The sequence below is a fragment of the Scylla paramamosain genome, chromosome 17 (genome assembly GCF_035594125.1).
Source record: "Scylla paramamosain isolate STU-SP2022 chromosome 17, ASM3559412v1, whole genome shotgun sequence".
NCBI classification, from domain to species: domain Eukaryota; kingdom Metazoa; phylum Arthropoda; class Malacostraca; order Decapoda; family Portunidae; genus Scylla; species Scylla paramamosain.
The window spans coordinates 17,414,575-17,435,605 of record NC_087167.1 but is presented as its reverse complement, the minus strand read 5'-3'; the positions used below and the strand labels follow the sequence as shown (position 1 = coordinate 17,435,605).

Genomic DNA, 21,031 nt, shown 5'->3' with positions numbered 1-21,031 from the left:
CCTCGTCAAGGGAGATGGTGGTGGTGGTGGCGGACGAGGGATCCACGGCCTCATCGTGCCACGGCTCAAGCTCGAAGGCCTGAGCGTGTCAGGGGGAAGGGGGTGCATGTAGCGGAGGGCAAGTGGGGGGGGAGGTGATAGAGGTGGGTTAGTTAAAACGCAATCTTGGCTCTTGTCTGAAATGTTATCCCAGAACTGTTCACAGATTTTCTTTATCATTTGATTTACACTTGATTTTCTTTATTTAATTAAAAATTCTCTCATGGGATGATAAATATTGTGTGAACTGATTAATCATGTTTCATTATTATTCTCTCTCTCTCTCTCTCTCTCTCTCTCTCTCTCTCTCTCTCTCTCTCTCTCTCTCTCTCTCTCTCTCTCTCTCTCTCTCTCTCTCTTATACACACACACAATTCAGTTTCACACTATCTTCAATCACTGCCTGCATATGTTATCTCCTAAATAATTTTAATCCATCTTGTCATTTGATCTTCATGGAAAGTTTAAACTTATCAGTGGATGACTCAACATGTGCAATAATACTGTCTGCATTTAAGTGATGCAGCAAATATTCAGTGTTCAATTCTGAGATGAGCTAAGAATTGGAAACTGTGAACTGAAATAGGAAAAGAACAAAGAGCAAGAACCAAAGTAGTGGAACAAGTTGGAAAACTGAAATTATGAAAGGGTCATCACTTGAGTCTTGAAGGATGACAGAAGAAAGAAGTGGAGATCAGGGTTATGTAAATTAGTCAATGAAACAATTCTTTAGCATCAGTAACAATGGAATAATTTAGAAAAGTGAACTAAACAAAGGGATTATGACTGGTGATAAATAACTGAAGATGCCTGGAAGAAAACATTCTCAACATTTTATCAGTCTCATTATATACAGAAGAAAACTAATATTTTAGCAACCTCACATATTATACAGAGAAGGGGCCTAATGTCAAGTCTTGCTCTAGTGGGAATACAAATCTACAGAAATGTTATATATTAGATCATTACAGGGATACAAAAACCTACTGAATGCCTGCAGAAAAATACTGTGATAAAGACTGTATAACAGAGAAAACTACTCAGTTCAATGCCTGAGATAACAAAAAAAAAAAAAGAAAAGAAAAGAAAAGAAAATCTGAATTAAGTGAGAATTTTAAGATGAATATTCTATCTAGACACAAGCAAGACTCATAAGAAAATAACAAAGCATCAAAACACACTGGAAATCAGAATAAAATGCAGTGATACAATTGCTAGCAGAAGAAACCCAACTCTAACTCTATTGTATGCATGTCTCAACTAGAACTTGGCTGCACTAAGTGAGGCCAGCCACAGGAGCTGGCCACTCATGCCTTGACAAGACAAGAATTAATTCTATATCTAGGCTACAAGAGAGCATGGAAACAACTTCATACTTCAGAAATCTACTTGGGGGATTATGTTTGACCAAAAAGAAGTCTATTTATCTAGGAATGCACTCTACAAGAAAACATATGAAAGTATAAGATAAGGAATGAAAGAGGTGGAAGATTGAACTCTACAAGAGAGAGAGAGAGAGAGAGAGAGAGAGAGAGAGAGAGAGAGAGAGAGAGAGAGAGAGAGAGAGAGAGAGAGAGAGAGAGAGAGAGAGAGAGAGAGAGAGAGAGAGAGAGAGAGAGAGAGAGAGAGAGAGAGAGAGAGAGAGAGAGAGAGAGAGAGAGAGAGAGAGTTGGTTCTCATTTCACCTCTTCCTGCAGAGTGTCCGGAGAGGTGGCTGATGAAGGCTCCTGTTCCCTCTGCTGCCTCGCTTGCTGCAGCCACAGGGAGGAGGAAGGCAGGTGCACATGGTGACAGAGAGAGAGAGAGAGAGAGAGAGAGAGAGAGAGAGAGAGAGAGAGAGAGAGAGAGAGAGAGAGAGAGAGAGAGAGAGAGAGAGAGAGAGAGAGAGAGAGAGAGAGAGAGAGAGAGAGAGAGAGAGAGAATGAAAAAAATATTAAATAAGCATGAGTGGTGATGGTGAAGGAGGAGAGGAAGAACATAAGGGAAAAATGAATGGAAATATTGCATTCTTATGTGGCCATAAATGGAAAAATCCAGGAGCACTAATACAGACTGGCCAGACAAATAAAAAAAGAGTACAGTGGTCTGAAAGTATCTCACTGTTACTTTCACTCCCTTACAATGAACACAATTATAGTCTGTTCAGATTGGACTGATGGATAAATCCCACTCACTTTAATCTGCTGTATATTTTCCTCATACTTTTCCTATTCCTATCTATGAAGAGGAAAAGGAAGGGGGGCTTGTGTTCATAGTAATGTAGCAAAACAGAATGACACTCCTACTTGGCATTGACTGATCACTTGACTGGCAATGCATACTCATGTCCTGTATTACCTAAAGTAGGAATTTAAACTCTGGCCACTACCAAGGTCTTTACTTCCTTTTAGAGATAAGTTCCAGCTATCAGTCTTTCAGGGTTTCACACAAATCCTGCCATCACAGTGATCAGTAGTGGTAGGATTTTTTGCATACAGCTACATACATACAGTCTTCTTTAGAGAGGCTCCATAGCTTTCAAACTGTACCCAAACCATAGTTTCCAGAAATTATCAGTCTCTGGGGGTTTCACACAAATCCTGCCCCTAAAGTGATCAACAATAATGGAATTAGCTGCATGGAGTATTAAGTTAGTCACAGCATTCTCAAGAGAGGTTATGTGTCTTTCAGACTGTATAACCAAACCATGGTTGTCACGAATCACTACAAAACTTATCTCAGGTAAACTAAAAGCTGCCTGATGATGAGGTATGCAATTGGCTGAAAAAACTGATGGGATCATTAGTGATCATTGATGGCTCTCTTAGCCTTGATTTTGTTGTGCTAGGGTTTCACTCCAGATAAAAAAAACAAAGCTCTCATTTGTCTCCCACACCTTGCCTCTGTCTAGTTCATGACCTGCTGTTTCACAGAAAAATTTGCCACCACACAATGTATAAGTAAATGGAGTGCACACAGATAATTATCCACAGAGAGAATTTGAACAAACTATAAAGTGTATTGTATGGATAGTTCATAGAAAGGGGTTTCCATGTGACACATAAAGAAAGAAAGAGGAGAAACCAGTGAATTAATCATGAGAACAATGAGTATCTTGCATTGCATGACACATTATAACATGTAGATCACAAAAACAGCATACACATCAATTTGGTGATATGGGAGGAAGGACTGAGAGCAACAGTGGAGACAAGAGCAATATGAATCTTGAATCTCATGACCACAAAGCATATAAGTCACATATCAGGGAACAGTGGCTTCAGTGGACTGGCTGGGCACTACATCTAGGATTAAAAAGGCCAACTCCAACAGGACATCCCCCTAGGAAAACCAAAATATTGAACCAGGCTGGAAAACATTTCTATTTGTGAGGAAGCAAGACAGATGCTTGCACCATGAAATAACAAACAATCAGAGACCTCAACACAGCACACCATGTATTGTGTGTTGGTGTTAGAGGGAGAGAGAGTGAGCAGTGACTGGGAACTGGGAAGGCCTTGTTGTGTGCTTGTGGGCTTGGGGTGTGCTTGAGTAAGGAAGGAATGAGAGTAGCTGGGAGGGGGAGGGCACATGGGGATGTAAGTGCTTGAGTGTGGCAGAATGTGGAAGAGGTGGAGTTAACAAATAAATATTTACCCTTGGGCTTCATCTTGGTGGTAAAATTAAGAGATAAACCTATGGACTGCACCTCCATGGCTGCTTCTCTGTGCAACAAGAAGCCTTCACATTCTCTGACCATGAAACAGTTTCATTCCCTTTTTTATAATCTTGCTGATTGACAGAACTTATAGAAATCATCAGTTTTTAGCCACCGATGAATCTGATAGAAGTTGTGATATGAAAACAGCTCATGGTGTGTTAATTCTCCAATTCCTTCATAAAAATTCCTGAGTGATCTGAATGTTCCAAAGTAAAGTAATGAGTAAATGCATGAAAGCAATCACTGGTGTCTTCATGTTTTAAGTCCTCCACTTAAATACCAATCCCTTCATTTGATCACCCACAAAAATAAAACTATGAAATTCAGTATTGAATTACTGAAAATTTGAAAATTTCTCTGGATCAGCAATATTTTTACAGTAAAGAAGAACAGTTTTGATCTGCTAAACACCACATTTCATTTACGAAAATAACAGAAAAATATAATTTTTTGCTGTTCACAGTGATACTGAAAAGCCAATTTAAATATTTTTTTCCTGAAACTTAGAACCATACAGTTTATACCAATATTTCCCAAGTTAGTTCCTTGAAAAGCAAAAATCACATCTTTTCTCAGGGTTCTCTCTCTAAAAAATACCTCCATTCTATTTCTATATAAGAAATCCTTGGAAAAATAGATAGAGATATTTCATTTAGTCATAGCTAATGATATGAGCAACCTCTCCACCAACATTTGCAGAGGTACAATTAAAAGCAGGAGGATGAAATTTGTTCACTCTTCACCTGCAACAAGAATCCCTCATTCCAAGCTGTGACACAAGGAGTGATTAGATGTTGCAAATCACAGATCCAAGTAGTAGATGAACTGTGTATCTTTCTTTCACACCTAAGCACCACAGCCTTTCCATCTAAATTTGTGTTAAAGAAAAATCATGCAATAAGAGGAAACAGTATGCCTCCGATACATGGCTTCCTGTGGCACACCACCCAGCCACTGCCTCTGGTGCCATCAAGCCCCTCTCACCTCCTGGTTAGACACATCAGGGCTGGAGACAAGCTCTGCATACTGCTGATCTCTGTCCGTGGCCTCACTCTCTGGGGAGGAGCTGAACTGGCGAGAATACTGCTCCTGATGCTGCCCACTCAGCTCCAACTCAAAGGCTGATGAGTCGTAGCCTCCACCCACAGCTGCTGAGAGACAAGGACACACTACAACTGGGACGCTACATTCCTTCCAAGGCCAGGGGAATAAAATGGATATTTTTCAAACTGATAAGGGAACTTGATTCTTTACAAGGCAGTGTAAGAAAAATTATATTTTTCTTATAATGATGATCAAAACATGGTAATAAATGTTATGGCTGAAATGCTCCAAATAAGTAGTAATAGGTATCCATGGTATCTCATTATAATACAATAGTGTATATTTGCAATACATGCTAATAAAACATGATCATAAGATCTGAAATTTCAAATCAGTAATGTATGATTATCCTTGTTGCATTCACGTAATGCACAATTACAGACTTTTGTTGTATGAATACATACACATAAAAACATAACATTAATATTAATATGATATAAAAAATGTTTATATAATGTAATAGAGATATAATGCATATATATTGTTCTCAATATAGATATATATTGAGAACAATATATACAAGTAGTCAGGACTGGTCAATTCTGCAATTACTTCTGCAAACCACAGATTTCTCAACCACTGAAAAGTAATTTCATTTGCAGCTCTGTGTTCACGAAAAATTCTTCTCAGATTTGCAATAAGTACTGTTTAAGTTCTTCTGCAAGCACAAATCTCCCAACAAACTCTGCCCTATTTATAAGCACTACAATACTCTTTGGTACTGAAGAAGCTAAAAAAAAACAGAACAGGTAAATCATCAACAATGTCTCACCTCCAGTAGCAGCATTATTGCTGGTGGTGGCAGTGGCGGGGGCAGTGGTGGCAGGGGGTGCTGGTGGTGCTTCCGTGGGCATCTGACTCTCCTCTGCCGTCTCCACCACTGGTGTTGGCTGAGTGATGATGACACGCTCAGGCGGCAGGAGGAAACCAGGCACCTCAGGCGGTGTGTGTGGCGGTGGGGTGGTGCACGGCGATGCACCTGAGACGGCCTGGAACGTGAACACCTGGAGAGTGTACGGGCAGCCGCCGGTCAGTCTCAGTCTGCTGTCATTTCACCTAGACTTAGTTTCTCTCTCTTTCCTCCTTTGCCTTTTATTTGTCCGTTCATATGCTTTAGCTTTTCCCCTTCTGCTTTCTCACTCTTTGGGTTGGCTTTTTTTCTCTGAAGGGGAAGAGGACTTGTCTGTGCTGGGAGGAGGGGGATGGGGTCTGGGTCTGGTCTGGTCTGGTCTGGTCTGGTGTGGTCTGGTGGAGGAGGGAGCTGAAGGAGGAGGAGGAGGAGGAGGAGGAGGAGGAGGAGGAGGAGGAGGAGGAGGAGGAGGAGGAGGAGGAGGAGGAGGAGGAGGAGGAGGAAGAGGAGGAGGAGGAGGAGGAGGAGGAGGAAGATGGGAATAAGGACAAGTGGGGATCAATATGCAGAGAGAGAGAGAGAGAGAGAGAGAGAGAGAGAGAGAGAGAGAGAGAGAGAGAGAGAGAGAGAGAGAGAGAGAGAGAGAGTGAGAGAGAGAGATTTAAAAATATAATACATGCTATGGGATAAGTGGCAAAACAATCAAAGGAAGTATGAAAGGTGAGAGAAGATAAAAGTGAAGATAAAATGCTGTACTAAGGCATTCAAACACAAGTGAGGGGAGCAGGAGATGGGAGAGGGAAGACCAGTGGTGAAGGGAGAGGGTGGGAGGAATGAGGGAGAGAGGGAGCAAAGGAATGTGAGATTAGTGCTGAGAGCAGAAGGCCAAAAGACAATATCGTGCTGAGTGGAACTTGAATCAGGCTGTGGTCAAGCAATGAGTACAGAATTAGTGCTGAAAATTACTGCTAAGAGTATTTATACATAGTGCTGATGTGCCACTTCAACTTGGGTGCTGCTGGTCATAAAAGGTAAAGGCAGTGCTGAGTGCTTGCAAAAAATATGAGGTGCAATAAGAGAGTGCTGTGAGTGCTTGAGTGCTTGCATTAGCCACATATCAATAGAAACTAACCAACTGTGTCTTGTGATGTTGCATGCTTTCAATACAATACTCTAATCCTTTTTCAAATCAAGCAATACATTAGAAATACAATAAATCAGAAATATATGATTAACAATGATTTCAAGTGGTTATGGTTAAATCAGTTTTATAAATCTGTGAATATACTTTTCTCTTGTGAGTAAAGTGGAGTATAAATGCTTTAGTGAATAAGGTTAATAGGAGAATCAGTGACTACTTTTCTACATACAAATAGTGAAGCTTTGATAGCACATTTAACATACATTCATTGGGGATGCCATGGGAAAGAAGGGAGAAAAGATCAAGATGTAAAACCTAAAATACTATATTGCTCCTCTTAAAATTACCAACCAAATAAAAAGAATCTGTCATGCCTATATGTGTCAGCTCCTGTATTAAAATAACTTACCTACCTATTTCCACCTATCATCCTCTTCCTTACATTTACCTAATCTTTTAAAGCTCCTTAATTAATGTCTTAGCACTAGCAGCCTGACAATCTATTCCATTCAGCCATGAATCTGAAGTGAATTCCTTCCAATTTTTGTTTTTTTATTGTTAATGGCTTAAATCTTTTATTATTCAATGTCTCTATGATGCTCTAGTGGGGACAAGGCAACACTGAACAGTTTATGCTGGTCTCAAGTTGAACCTCACTCCATGACCTATTTCAGGAAACTCTTCACTCTAGCTGCTACTGGAACTTAGAAATCCCTGTATTGTATAAAGCTGCCCATCTGTCACTGAAGTCCAGTATGAAACCAATAACTAGAATATATAAAGTTGACAGTACTTGCACTTCAATGACATTACAATTTGTCTTCAATACATGTAACAGTCTTCACAATTCAATAACATAACAATTCCTCTTCTATATAGGAATAACCAGAGTAATATGTAAAATTATCATTCCTTTCACTTTCTACTCTTCTATATGGGTGTTCACTTTCTCTGTTGACTAGCTAAGAGGGACAAGGATACAAGTTGTGGTGTAGGTGGGTGAGTCTGCAGCCCATATTCAGAAACACTTTGCTTTCTCACCATGATTATTTTCAATGTCCACATGGATGATTAGCTTTTAATAATGTATAAATCTTGTTAATCTCTCACTAAAATTGAAAAAAACATCCTTAAAACCCATGGAGCTTCAATTAAAGTCTTTTGAAAGTAATGGAGGTGCAGCACAGAAGTGTTTCAGAATACTGGCCTAAAACCTCTGTGCTGAGTGACAGGGAAGGGGTGACGCAAACACAGATGGGCATGCATGGATGGGACACAGGAGAGATGGGTGCCAGTCTGGTGTATTTACCTAGTTGTATTTACCTAGTTGTATTGTGCAGGACATGAGCCAAAGTTCATTTTGTCCTGTCTCCATATCCATATTTATCCAGTGTCTCTTTAAACATGTGTACACTGTTTGCCACAACCATCTCTTTCTTCAAATCATTCCAGATTTCAATAGTTCAATATGGGAAGCTGTATTTCTTGATGCCACTTGAACATCCACTCGTCTTTATTTTCTTCCCATGCCCCCTCGTATGTCTCCCTCTCTCTTTCTCTCTCTCTCTCTCTCTCTCTCTCTCTCTCTCTCTCTCTCTCTCTCTCTCTCTCTCTCTCTCTCTCTCTCTCTCTCTCTCTCTCTCTCTCCTCTATCTGCAGTACCAAGTCATTTCTGTCTATTCTTACTATATTGTTTAGTAATTTGTATATTGTTATCAGGCCTCCTCTTTCTCTTCTCTCTTGTAGTGTGTGTGTGTGTGTATGTGTGTGTGTGTGTGTGTGAGAGAGAGAGAGAAAGAGAGAGAGAGAGAGAGAGAGAGAGAGAGAGAGAGAGAGAGAGAGAGAGAGAGAGAGAGAGAGAGAGAGAGAGAGAGAGAGAGAGAGAGAGAGAGAGAGAGAGAGAGAGAGAGGTTTAAACTGCATATTAGCACTTGAGGTAGCTACAAAGCACATTAGGAGCAACACCATATTAAACAACATAGTTACACATGTACACACACACACACACACACACACACACACACACACACATCAATCACCTTAACACACAAGTCACATATGAAGCACAAGAACACAACACACAAGTCATAAATAATACATAACTTAATGGGAAAATTGTAGAGATAACAATAGTTGTTCCCAGTTAATTAACTTCTCCTCTAGTCACCTTTTTATAACACACAGAGAACACAAAGACTGCTTTCTTCTTGCCTGCCCATGGAAAGTGCTTTATTTATCTGAATACCAAGCACAGATCCCACACCACAGTTTATCTCAGTGCTAGAATGAGTACTGAAGAGGAAGTTCCTAGTCTATTCACTCTTCTTTAGTTGCCTTTTTACAAGGAACACAAAGGCTATTTCCTTCCAGCCTGACTGTGAAAAGTTATATATTTGTCAGAGTGTGGCATTGATCATAATGTCTATCTAGGTACCACTCTGACAGTAACACCTGGGTCTCTGGGACTGACAGCAGAACTGGATTACTCATACTGCACAGTAATAGACCCATTCCCATTTTCAAATTAAAACTGATCAGAGGGAAAATCTCCAATCAGGGTTCATGAGGCTACATCTCCATCAGTGCATCTACATCTGCTTTCTGCAATCTCAGTCATGTATAACTGCTCTTCCTTAGTTTATAGGCATTCCTTCACACAATGTTCCTCTCCATAATCTCATTAATGCATAGCTGCTCTTCCTTGATCTCCAGACACTCCTTCACACTGTCCATCTGTCTTCTAAGTCTTATACCTATCATATTATACCCATTTATCTTCCTTACCTATCACTCCTCTCCCACTCTCTCTAAGCACTAAAACCATTGTAACTATAATGATAATATTCTATCTCTCCATCTCTATACCAGACCAACAATCCCACACAGGATGGCCCAGATAAAGCACCACACACTTATACACATATCAGCCCTTTTGACCCCAGGTGGATATAATGATAGAAAGTAATAATGATAATGATAATAATAATAATAACAATAGATAATTAAGGATAAAGCCACAAGGAAAGCTTTTCCCTAGAAAGCAAGAAGTTATAGAAATGCATCTACTTTTGCCTGCAACCAAACAAAACTTATGTAAATAACTGATAAAAAGTTAAGTCACACTGATCATTAGACAGATCATGAATCGTGTACACACACACACACACACACACACACACACACACACACACACACACAAAGCAATGCATGAGGCACTGGTTAACTGAGCAGAACAAAATTATGCCTAAGATACATATGCAGAGACAGAAAAGAAATACAAAAAATGCTTCATAATCTAACAGTTGGAAGGAGGAGGAGGAGGAGGAGGAAGATGTGCTGGGATTGAAGGAAACTTGGAAGAGGCTTCTATCATTGCTGAAGCTGGAGTGAGGGAGGAAGGCCATAATACCAGGAATAAGGGAAAGGTTATGAGAAGTTTAGATAAATGAATGCCACTTGTACACAGCATAAAAGAAAGGAAGGGAAGTGAGAAAAATAAAACAAAAATCAATGAAGCAAAGGAAAAATGAGATAAAAAAAAGAGTGAAAAAGGCAAGCAAAGGAAAGAGGAAGGAAAAAAATACAGAAGAAAATTAAAGAAAGGGAACAAAAAAATTAATAAAACAAGGGGAAAAAGTAAAAGCAAAAAAGAGGAAAGGAAAATTTTTGAAAAAAAGAAAAGAATAAAACCAAAATTCAACAAGGGAAAACTTACTGGAGAAGATCAAGCAAAGGAAGGAAGAAAAAAGATAAACTAAAAAAAAAGGAAAATAAAACCAGAGAATGAGAAACTAAATGCAAAAAAAAAAATAAAGCCTTATCAGAATTATGAAGCAATGGACTGATTAAATGGTATGAGTAGGGAGGGAAAGAAGCAAAACTAATATGAAGGTAAGAGAGAAGAGGAAAGAAATAAGTATGGGAGAAAGAAATGTGTAAAGAGAAGACCCAGAACAATGGAAATGGAGAAAAAAACATAAAAAGGAAGGGAAGAAAGGAAATAAGAGAGGAAGTGCAAGGAAAAATGAGAGGGAAAGGATGATGGAGAAAAAAAGGCAAGAATAGAATATATAGGAAAAAAGAAACTAGGAACAAAAAAAGAAGAGATGAAGGAAGGAACAGGCATGGGGGAAGAAGGAAAAGGAGAGAGAAAAGAATAGAGAATATGGAAGGAAAAGGAGAGAGAAAAGAATGAGAATCAATGGGCAAAAGGAATACCCATAAAAAGTAAATGTAAAAAGTAAAAGAGAGGAGAGAATGCAAGAAAAACAGAGATCAAGGAACAAGAAAGGAGAGGGAGAGGATGGACAATGGCAGGAATGCACGAGGAAGTCAGGGAGATCAACCACACACTTACATCAGGAGTCAGCGGTTCTCCATCAGAGCGGCATTCCTCCACCACAAGGGAAGGAAACAGTCCCACCTGGCCATCCACCTCCCCCTCCCACCAGCCGTCATCCACATCGTGCACCGTCCTCTTCAGAATGCGTATAATCTGACCCTCGCAGAATGTAATCTCCTCAGCACACGTTGCCTCGTAGTCATACACAGCGCGGCAAAAGTCTCCTTCTGTAGTGGTAGGGAAGAAACAGAAATCTGAAAGGCATGTTTGAGTGGTATAAAGAATATGACAAAGGCTAGTAATCATGACAGGATTGAGGAAGAAGAGGAGATCTGAGAGGGGTGTTTGAGTTGCATGAAGAATATAACAAAAGTCAGTAGTCATGATAGGACTAAAAATAATAAATTCAAACATGATAAAGTTAGATTTTAAAATAGATGAGAAAAAATTAGTCCTCATAGATTAATTGTGAAGTGGTGAGGAAGAAGAGGAGATCTGAAAGGGGTATTTTAGTGATACAAATGGGATCTGACAAGAGTATCTAAGTGGCATAGTTGTGTGATGGGTATTTCAGTAGCATAAAATGGATCTAACAAGGGTATTTCATTGGTATAAAAGGAGTTTAACTATGGTATTTCAGTGGTAGATATGGGTATGATAGGGGTATCTAAGTGGTATAAAGGGATACTAATAAAAAAAAGTTTCTTAATTTTTAGTGGTGTGGACAGTTATGTATGAAAGGGGCTTGATATGTATAGAGTTTTCTCAGTATAGTGATTAATAAAAGATGAGATGTGATAATTTTGGCACCACATCAAAGAACCCCTTAATTCCCACTAAAAATTAAGAAACTTTTTTTTTATTAGTATCCCTTTACACCACTTAGATATCCATCTCTACCACTGAAATACCATAGTTAAACTCCTTTATACCAATGAAATACCCTTGTTAGATCCCTTTTATGCTACTGAAATACCCATCACACAACTATGCCACTTAGATACTTTTGTCAGATCCCCCTTTGTATCACTAAAATACCCCTTTCAGATCTCCTCTTCTTCCTCACCACTTCACAATTAATCTATGAGGACTAATTTTTTTAACTATAAATTAATTAGATGAAAAATGATTAAGGTTGCACACATCAAGCCAAGCACTCACGATGAAGCTGATTGGTCTCTACTGGCAGAGAGAAGGCAGGCGGCACAGCAGCGGGCGGGGCTGTGGTGGTTGTGATTGCTGGTGGTGGCGGCGGCAGGTCTGGAGGTGGCTCAGAAGAATACTCCTCCACTTCGTCATAGCCACCACCCTGCTGTGAGGAGTGTGGGAGGGCCTGACTTAGTGTGAGTAATGGTGCTGCTGTTGTAATGGTACAAGAAGAGAGGAATTTAATCAAAACAATGATACTGCTACTGAAATTATATGAAACATAAAATGTTACTAGAATGTTAATAGAAATCCTATAGGAATTAAGTTACAAACATAATGGACTGATAATTAAATAGTCTAATGCAAGCATTCATTACTTATAATACTGGAAACAGAGTTTGCTAATGATGAAAATATTATTACAAAATTATTATAAAATAAACTTTCACATTACCATTACAGCTGGAAATGTATGTATACTGAAATACTTTCCTTTAAAACTTGTGCTTCAGAAAGAATATTGAATTAGAAAGAAAACTATTACAACATGATTTTTGTCAAGGATAAATATACCTCACAATATAATGAAAGCTGAAAAAAATATCAAACTACATGTAAATTTTGAAAGATAAACAACACAATAATAATGAATAACAATGTGCAAATATAACTCCAAGCAATTGCAACCAATTGTTTTGGCAAGACTGAAAATATGCATTCCTTTTTTTAAGATGTGTGTGCATCAAAATTTCACTCAGTAAATAGTGCAAATGATTTAAGAACAAGCAGCACACTCAAATACAATGATAATAATAACATTTAATAATAATGTAATATAATAATAATAATAACAACAATAATAATAGTAATAATAATAATAATAATAATAATAATAATAATAATAATAATAATAATAATAATAATAATAATAATAATGATATTAATAATAGCAAGCTGCAGATTATCTTCCACCTTTCCTTCAGTATGGCAGGCACCTGTGGAGGTAATCATGACACAGACACAATGAGTAGTGAAGAATACAAAGCAGTACTGTCAGCTATGTTGCATTAGTGGGAAAGGCGAGGACCAGGTTTCAGACACAAGACAGAGGGGAAAACTTCCTCTGCAAATTTACATACATGTAGTTGAATGAACTCTAAATGCTACTCAGTAAAATGTTTAATGGGTTCTGGGAAAGTATTATGGAAAATAAACTATGGATAGAAATATATAAGGGGAAGAAGGATGCATTAAAAACATTAATTGTTTTTGTCTCATGTTGAATCAAAAATTTTTAAGCCAATCATAACTTAGTAGAATATGATGTATTACATAATGCAGACCAATGTATTTACATATATACATATTCTAGTTAGTAATGCAAGTATGGAGTAATGCAAGTATGGAGTTATGCAACTGAGAATAACAACTGCAGGTAGAGTAAAAAATTTTGCTTCAGTTCAGTAGTTTTCCATTCCTTCTCCCCGCATTAAAACCTGCACTAGTCCGATAAAAGGAGGTATTCCCTTGGAACACATAACTATAAACTGTCTCCTATGTATACTATATGTACTCTGTAAAAGAATCTAAATCAACAGCAAGTGAAAGAAAAGAAAAAAAAATAATAATACAATACTCACATATTAGTCTTATGACAACTTTGCTGAAATACTTTGCCAAGGAAACTGCTGGACACATATAAGCCATTAAAGATAAGTCACTGTCAGTGCTACACTGAGGCATTCCTGCCTGGGTCTGGTTTTAGATGTAGCAAGTTAAATGATGCAGTTCAGAGCAGAAAGGGTAGCGACAACCACTGTGTGATGGACGGCTTGACAAGAAAATAGAGATAAAGGGCTCCTGTATCAGTAAACTTAAAGAAATTATAACTAAAAAAAATAATATATAGGACATAATGCACACAAGTGTTGCACAAGCACTCCATACTCTGGGTGAGGACAAGGTGTGGGTGGTGGGGTGCTGGGGAGGCCAGAGAGGCACAGGAGGACAATCCAAACACAGCCAGTGTCTGTCAAGCCCACAGTCATTGGTGTCACTAACTAATTGTTGTACTATGCCAGACTGGAGCCAAACTTTTGCTACCCAATCATTCTGTCTACTCTTATCCAGCTTAGTTTTGAGTGCAAGGAATGTGTGTATGTATGAGTATGTGTATGTGTGTGTCAGAGCTGGGCATCACTAACAAATTTGAACTTCACTATCACAAATCTGCTAGCTTATTTCATAACTTTTGCAATCACAGTTCTGCAAATTTTGAGATACAATCTAAATCACAATTGCAAATCTGCTAATGCAGAAAGTTGCACAATATTTGCAGTTTTCTGCCATAATAGTTGACACTGCATACATACAAAAATTCTAATATCAATACTTCTTGAATCTCTTTTAACTCTATTTGTGACGTAAGGTTTTTTTTAAAAGTGCTAGAATATAAAGAAAACTATTTTTCATGATTAGCATTGACCATACATATGCTACTGTTACTTCAAGTATAAACGATTTGTAATCATACTAATTGATTTGTAATAATCTGATAAGCATTTATTTTAAACTTAATTTCAATGAGACAGACCAAAGGAAGTTCATCAGTGTGACTGTCACAACTATTTCCATATTCACATGCCCTATCTCCCTCAAAATACTTATTATGATGTTTATAATAAGATCCCCTGAGAGATTTATGCGAATAAGCTTTTTGTGAAAAGTGGAAAAGGCAACAACTTTAAAAAGTTTTGAAGTTAATAAGTTTTATTTTAATATTTGAAGAATCTATCAGATTGAGGTTGTCCCTTACATACATGAAATGAGATTTAAGAGTCTAAGAATTTAATTAACCAGAGAGCCTTGAGATTTAAGAGTCTAAGAATATAATTAACCAGAGAGCCTGTCATATAACTAAGCTGTACATGTTTACACAGGTGAACTGCTGGCTAGTCACTTGCCTTGCCTGGGAGCTTGTCCGGCAAAATGCCTCTTACTCGATTAGACAAAATTTGTTTGACAAGTAAATGTTTACACAGCACTGGTGTATTTACCTAGATGTATTTACCTAGTTGTGGTTTACGGGAAGGAAGTAATCTCATAGTATCCTATCTCTATACCTATCCAGTTTGGTCTTAAAAGCATGGACATTTATGGCATTGACAATGTCTTCACCGAGTTCATTCCATTTGTTCACACTTCTATGAAGAAAACTATACTTCTTGATGTCTCTTCTACAGTTAAATTTCTTCAGCTTCTTACTGTGTTCCCTTGTACTCTGTGTGTCTAAATTTATAAAACATTTTTTGTCTACATTTTCCATACCATTTATCATTCCATAGATGTTTATTAAATCTCTCTCTCTTCTATTTTCAAGGGTAGAAATTTCCAACATTTTTATCTCTCTTAATAGGTTGAGTTGTTCAACTCCGGAACCATCTTAGTGACTGGTCTTTGTACTCTTTCTAATTTTACAATATTCCTGTTTGTATGAGGAGACCACACCACTGCTGCATATTCAAATCTTGGTCTTATCATGGAAATCAACAACTTTTTTATCATTCCTTCATCCAAATATAAGAATGCCATTTTTACTCTTTTTTAACAAATTCATCGCCTCTCCAGTAATTTTATCAATGTGTCTGTCCGAGTCAAATTTTCAGTAACTGTTACTCCCAAATCCACTTCCTCTTTTGACTTCTTTAACTTCACACCATCCATCTAATAATGATATTGTATTCCTTTCTTACTCTTACCAAACTCCAATTCTTTACATTTACTTAAATTGAATTTCATTTGCCATGATTTACTCCATCTATTTATCTTATTTAAATCATCTTGCAGTACCATTCAGTCATATACATTTTCTACCCTTCTCATCAGCTTAGCATCATCCACAAATAAGTTCATATAACTATCTATTTCTTCATTTATGTTGTTCACATATATTACAAACATTATTGGTCCCAACACTGACCCCTGTGGGACACCACTAGTTACCTTCAGCCAAGATGAATTTTGGTCTTGCATTACAGTTCTCATCTCTCTATCATCCAGATAATCCTCCGTCCACTCCAGCAGTCTTCCTCCAACTTTTCCATAATTTTTTATCTTCCATAGCAATCTTTGGTATGGTTCTTTGTCAAACACTTTCTTCAAGTCTAAGTAGACACCATCCATCAATGTGTGTTTGTATTTACCTAGTTATATTGTACAGGGAACGAGCCAAAGCTCATTTTGTTCACAAGTCTTTCTTCATAGCTGAAGTCTTTCAATTCTGGTAACATCTTTGTCACTATCCTCTGTATTCTTTCCAGTTTCCATATATCTTTTTTCTATGCGAAGCCCAAACTACAACTGCATATTCCAATTTAGGTCATATCATGCTTGTTATAATTTTCTTCATCATTTCTTTATCTGAATAGATAAATGCCACCCTAATGTTTGTTAACAAGCTGTATGTAGAGCCAAACATTCTGTTTATGTGCCTTTCAGGTGATAGTGTGTCCTGGATCATTACTCCCAAATCATTTTTTTCATTACTTTTCATTACTGTTTCTCCTCCCATTTTGTAATTCCATGGTCTCTTTTTACTCTTTTCCTATTTCCAACATGTGGCATTTTCTGGCATTAAATTCTAGTTTCCATCTTTGGCTCCATGAATGTATCTTGTCAATATTCTTTTGTTACTCCTTGCAGTCATCTTCATCCTTTATTATTTTCATTATTTTTGCATCATCTGCAAAAAGGTTTATATAACTATTTAGATCCTCCGTCATATCATTTACATAAATTTGAAACATAATAGGTGCCAACACAGATCCTTACAGTACCCCACTTGTCATTTTGCACCAATTTAAATTAGTGTCTGATTACTGTTCTCATTTCCCTCCCTTGTAAATAATCATTCATCGATCTCAATGTTACTCTCTTTAGTCCTCCTTCATTCTCTAACCTCCACATAAGACTTTTGTGAGGAACTTTATCAAATCCTTTTATGAGATCCAGTATACCGCATCAAGCCATCTATCCCTCTCTTGCACTCCATCTATTACTCTTGTATAAAAGCTCAGTAAATTTATGACACAGGATCTCCCTTTCCTGAATCCAAATTACTTTTCTGTAATTATCTTTTCATCTAAATATTGAGCCCATCTATCTTTAATTATTATTTCATAAAGCTTGCTTATAATACTTGTTAGTGCCACTGGTCTGTAATTTAATGGTTTTATTTTATTTCCCCCTTTGTGTATTGGGACTATGTTAGCTCTTTTCCATTTCCTTGTTACTTTTCCTTCTTTCAATGAGCTGTTGATTAAATCCCATATGGGTTCCTCCATTTGTTCTCTGCATTCTTTTAATATCCTTCCATTTACTTGATCTGGTCCCATAGTTTTTCTAACATCCAGCTCTTCCAGCAGTTTTATGATTTCTTGTCTCTTTACTTGTACCTCCTGTATTCCCTCATTCTGTGATACCACTTTCAGTGCCACAAAATCAGTTTCCTTAGTTCACTCATCTCCTCACTAGTTTCATAAATTCTTCCTTATCTTTTTAATTTGTTTATGTCTTTCCTATGCTTCATTTTTCCAATTAAGTATCTGTAGAAGAGTTTGGGCTCTTCCTTGCATTTTCTTACTATGTCACTTTCAAAATTTCTTTCTTCTTCTCTTATTATACCATATTCATTCCTTGCCTTTCTGTCTTCTTTCCTAGTATTTCTATTAAGTTTTCTCTTCATTTTCCTCTATGCCTTGTCCTTTCTCTTTTCTTGTTTTTACACACCTGACATTATACCACTCATGCTTCCCAAATTTCATTTCATACCTTGGCACAAACTATTACAACCCCCCCTCTCTATACTTTCTTAAAAATATCTCATACCTTTCTTGCACTACTTTACCTTCAAATAGCTCTTTCCACTTAATTTTTCCTTAAAATTTATTAAACTCTGCAAAATTTGCCTTAGCATAGTTCTGTCTCCCATTTCTAGATTGTTCATTCCTGTACAACACTGTTTCCTCCTGCAGTATCATTTTTATTGTCACATTATCACTTCTTTCTGTTGGACTTGGACAATGTATACTTGGTCTACTTTCTGGGTTTTTTGTAAACACTAATTCCAACTGTGATAGTTCTTCTTCTCCTCTGTATTTTGTAGGCTGTTTTCACCCAATGTCTCATTGTATTCACCATCATGGTATGCATAAGTTCTTAGCTCCATGACCTAACATTTTCTTTCACTCCCATCTCCTCCCAGTTAATTCCTTTAGTGATGAAGTTGCCTACTAAGAGCACTTTGTTACTTTTCTTTATCATTTCCTCTATGCTATTTCTTGTTTCTAGTTGCATAATTTTATATCTATTGGTCTCCCATGCATTAGTTTTTGGTGGTATGTACATCACAGTAACTTTCCTTTTGTTCACTTCTTTTGATCTTAATCACAACATTCAAAGTTCCTGCCATTCCATCACCATATTCCACTTCCTCAACAACAATATCCTCTTTCACCAATATCATCACTCCTTCTCCTCCCTTTCCTTTTCTGTCTCTCCTCCATGTGCTATATCCTTCCTTTGCAAATCTTATCTTTATTTCCTCTTTTAGTTTAGTTTCTGTTAAAGATACCTTGTCTGGTTTATTGTTTTTAGGTAATCTTTAAGTTTCAATAAGCTTGACACCAAACCATCTGTATTTGTATACATAATTTTTAAGCTTCTGCTTTATGATCTTCCATTGCATCTTTGTGCCATCGTTTCCTCACTTTCATGTCCACAACTTTCCAAATTAATCTCCTTACTTGTGTGTGTGTGTGTGTGTGTGTGTGTGTGTGTGTGTGTGTGTGTGTGTGTGTGTGTGTGTGTGTGTGTGTGTGTGTGTGTGTGTGTGTGTGTACATGTTTACCTAATTGTGGTATACATGGCCTAAGCTACACTCCTGTCTCTCTATCTATATTTATTCAGTTTTTCCATTAGTTGATGTAAATTCCTTATTTCTGTCACCTTTTCCTCTGGTGTATCCCAGGTAGCTATATTTCTATTGTAAATGCTGCCTTATTTCACTCAAATGATATATGTACAAGTTTATTTATTTGTTAAGGATCTCAGCTGAAACTGTCTTGTCTTGTCTCCTTATTTTCTTTTCCCAGCAAACATTTATCCCACCTGTATTACTCTATAAGCTGTCTGAGTTTCTTTCAATATTTCTCCTCTCTTATCCATCTTGCTGTGTTTGTATGATGTATTGGATTTTAGTCATCTCTAATACAGCATCAGTTACCCTCACTGTGTCTCAACTCAGTCCTGTTTTTCTTTAGTTCAAGTTCATCTTTAGATTTTTCTTTTCCTGTCAAATCAAAATGAATTTCTTGGAATATGTATATGTGTGTGTCTGTCTGTCTGTATGGCTTATAGACCATGCTAAAGTGTAGAAAAATGTATACATACACATGCTCTCTCTCTCTCTCTCTCTCTCTCTCTCTCTCTCTCTCTCTCTCTCTCTCTCTCTCTCTCTCTCTCTCTCTCTCTCTCTCTCTCTCTCTCTCTCTCTCTCTTTTTTGCACACACACACACACACACACACAAACTAGGTAAATACAACTAGGTAAATACACACACACACATACACACACAACATAATGGGCTTGATTTAGTCCTACAAAAATTCAAATAGGTAAATAAAAACATAAACATAAACACACACACACACACACACACACACACACAGTGAAGGACTGTGGTGGCCTGTGACTCCTGACTCTCACTTCAGTATCAGCTCTATGAATCAGCCAGTCATCTAATGGGATAGGGTGAGGCATTCCCAGAGTGGCAAGGAGGGACTGAGGGCACCACTAGTCTACAATTCTGAGCTATGTGCAAATTGGCTGGCTCATTCATAGCATCATACTGGACTACAGAGGGATGGCATCTCTACCTAAGGGTATCTCTCTCTCTCTCTCTCTCTCTCCTCTCTCTCTCTCTCTCTCTCTCCTCTCTCTCTCTCTCTCTCTCTCTCTCTCTCTCTCTCTCTCTCTCTCTCTCTCTCCACCTACCTACTTAGCTATCTATAGCATACACAGCCTGAGCTATACTTCTACAGTTATATCTTTGTATCTGTATTTGTCCAGTTTTCCCCTTAACTGATGCAGATTTCTTGCCTCCTTGCTTCTCCCATCTCTTCTGATCTATTCTAGGTATCTATATTTCTACAGTGGAAGCTGCATTTTTATAATGTCATCTATACATCTTCTTTTCCTCAACTTTTCTTGTGTTCTTTCAAATACTTAACATCCCTTTCTTCCTGCAATAATATATATATATATATATATATATATATATATATATATATATATATATATATATATATATATATATATATATATATATATATATATATATATATATATATATATATATATAATCTATTTTCTAGTTTATTCATTAGCTTGTGTGCTGCAATTAGTTGTATTTACCTAGTTGTGACATACAGGAGAAGAGCTAAGCTCATACTGTCCCATCTCCATAACTTTTCCTTAAAGTCATGAATATTTGTAGCACACACCACTTCTCTTTCCAGTCCATTCCATGCCTCTATGCTTCTATGAGGGAAGCTAAAACTTCTTTAGGTCCCTTCTGCAGGTGGTTACTTTTAGTTTTCTTCCATGTTCTCTTGTTTTGTGTGTGTGTGTGTGTGTGTGTGTGTGT

At 37.5% G+C, this 21,031-nt stretch overlaps 1 protein-coding gene across 1 annotated transcript in view; it reads right to left on the bottom strand.

Moving 5' to 3' along the window:
* Positions 1-21,031, bottom strand: part of LOC135108528 (protein nervous wreck-like) — a 126,718-nt gene that overhangs the window by 31,466 nt on the left and 74,221 nt on the right. The window contains 6 exon segments of the mRNA XM_064019639.1: positions 2-79; positions 1,725-1,790; positions 4,724-4,890; positions 5,616-5,847; positions 11,192-11,403; positions 12,338-12,488. Coding sequence (XP_063875709.1) covers positions 2-79; positions 1,725-1,790; positions 4,724-4,890; positions 5,616-5,847; positions 11,192-11,403; positions 12,338-12,488 — 906 coding nt within the window.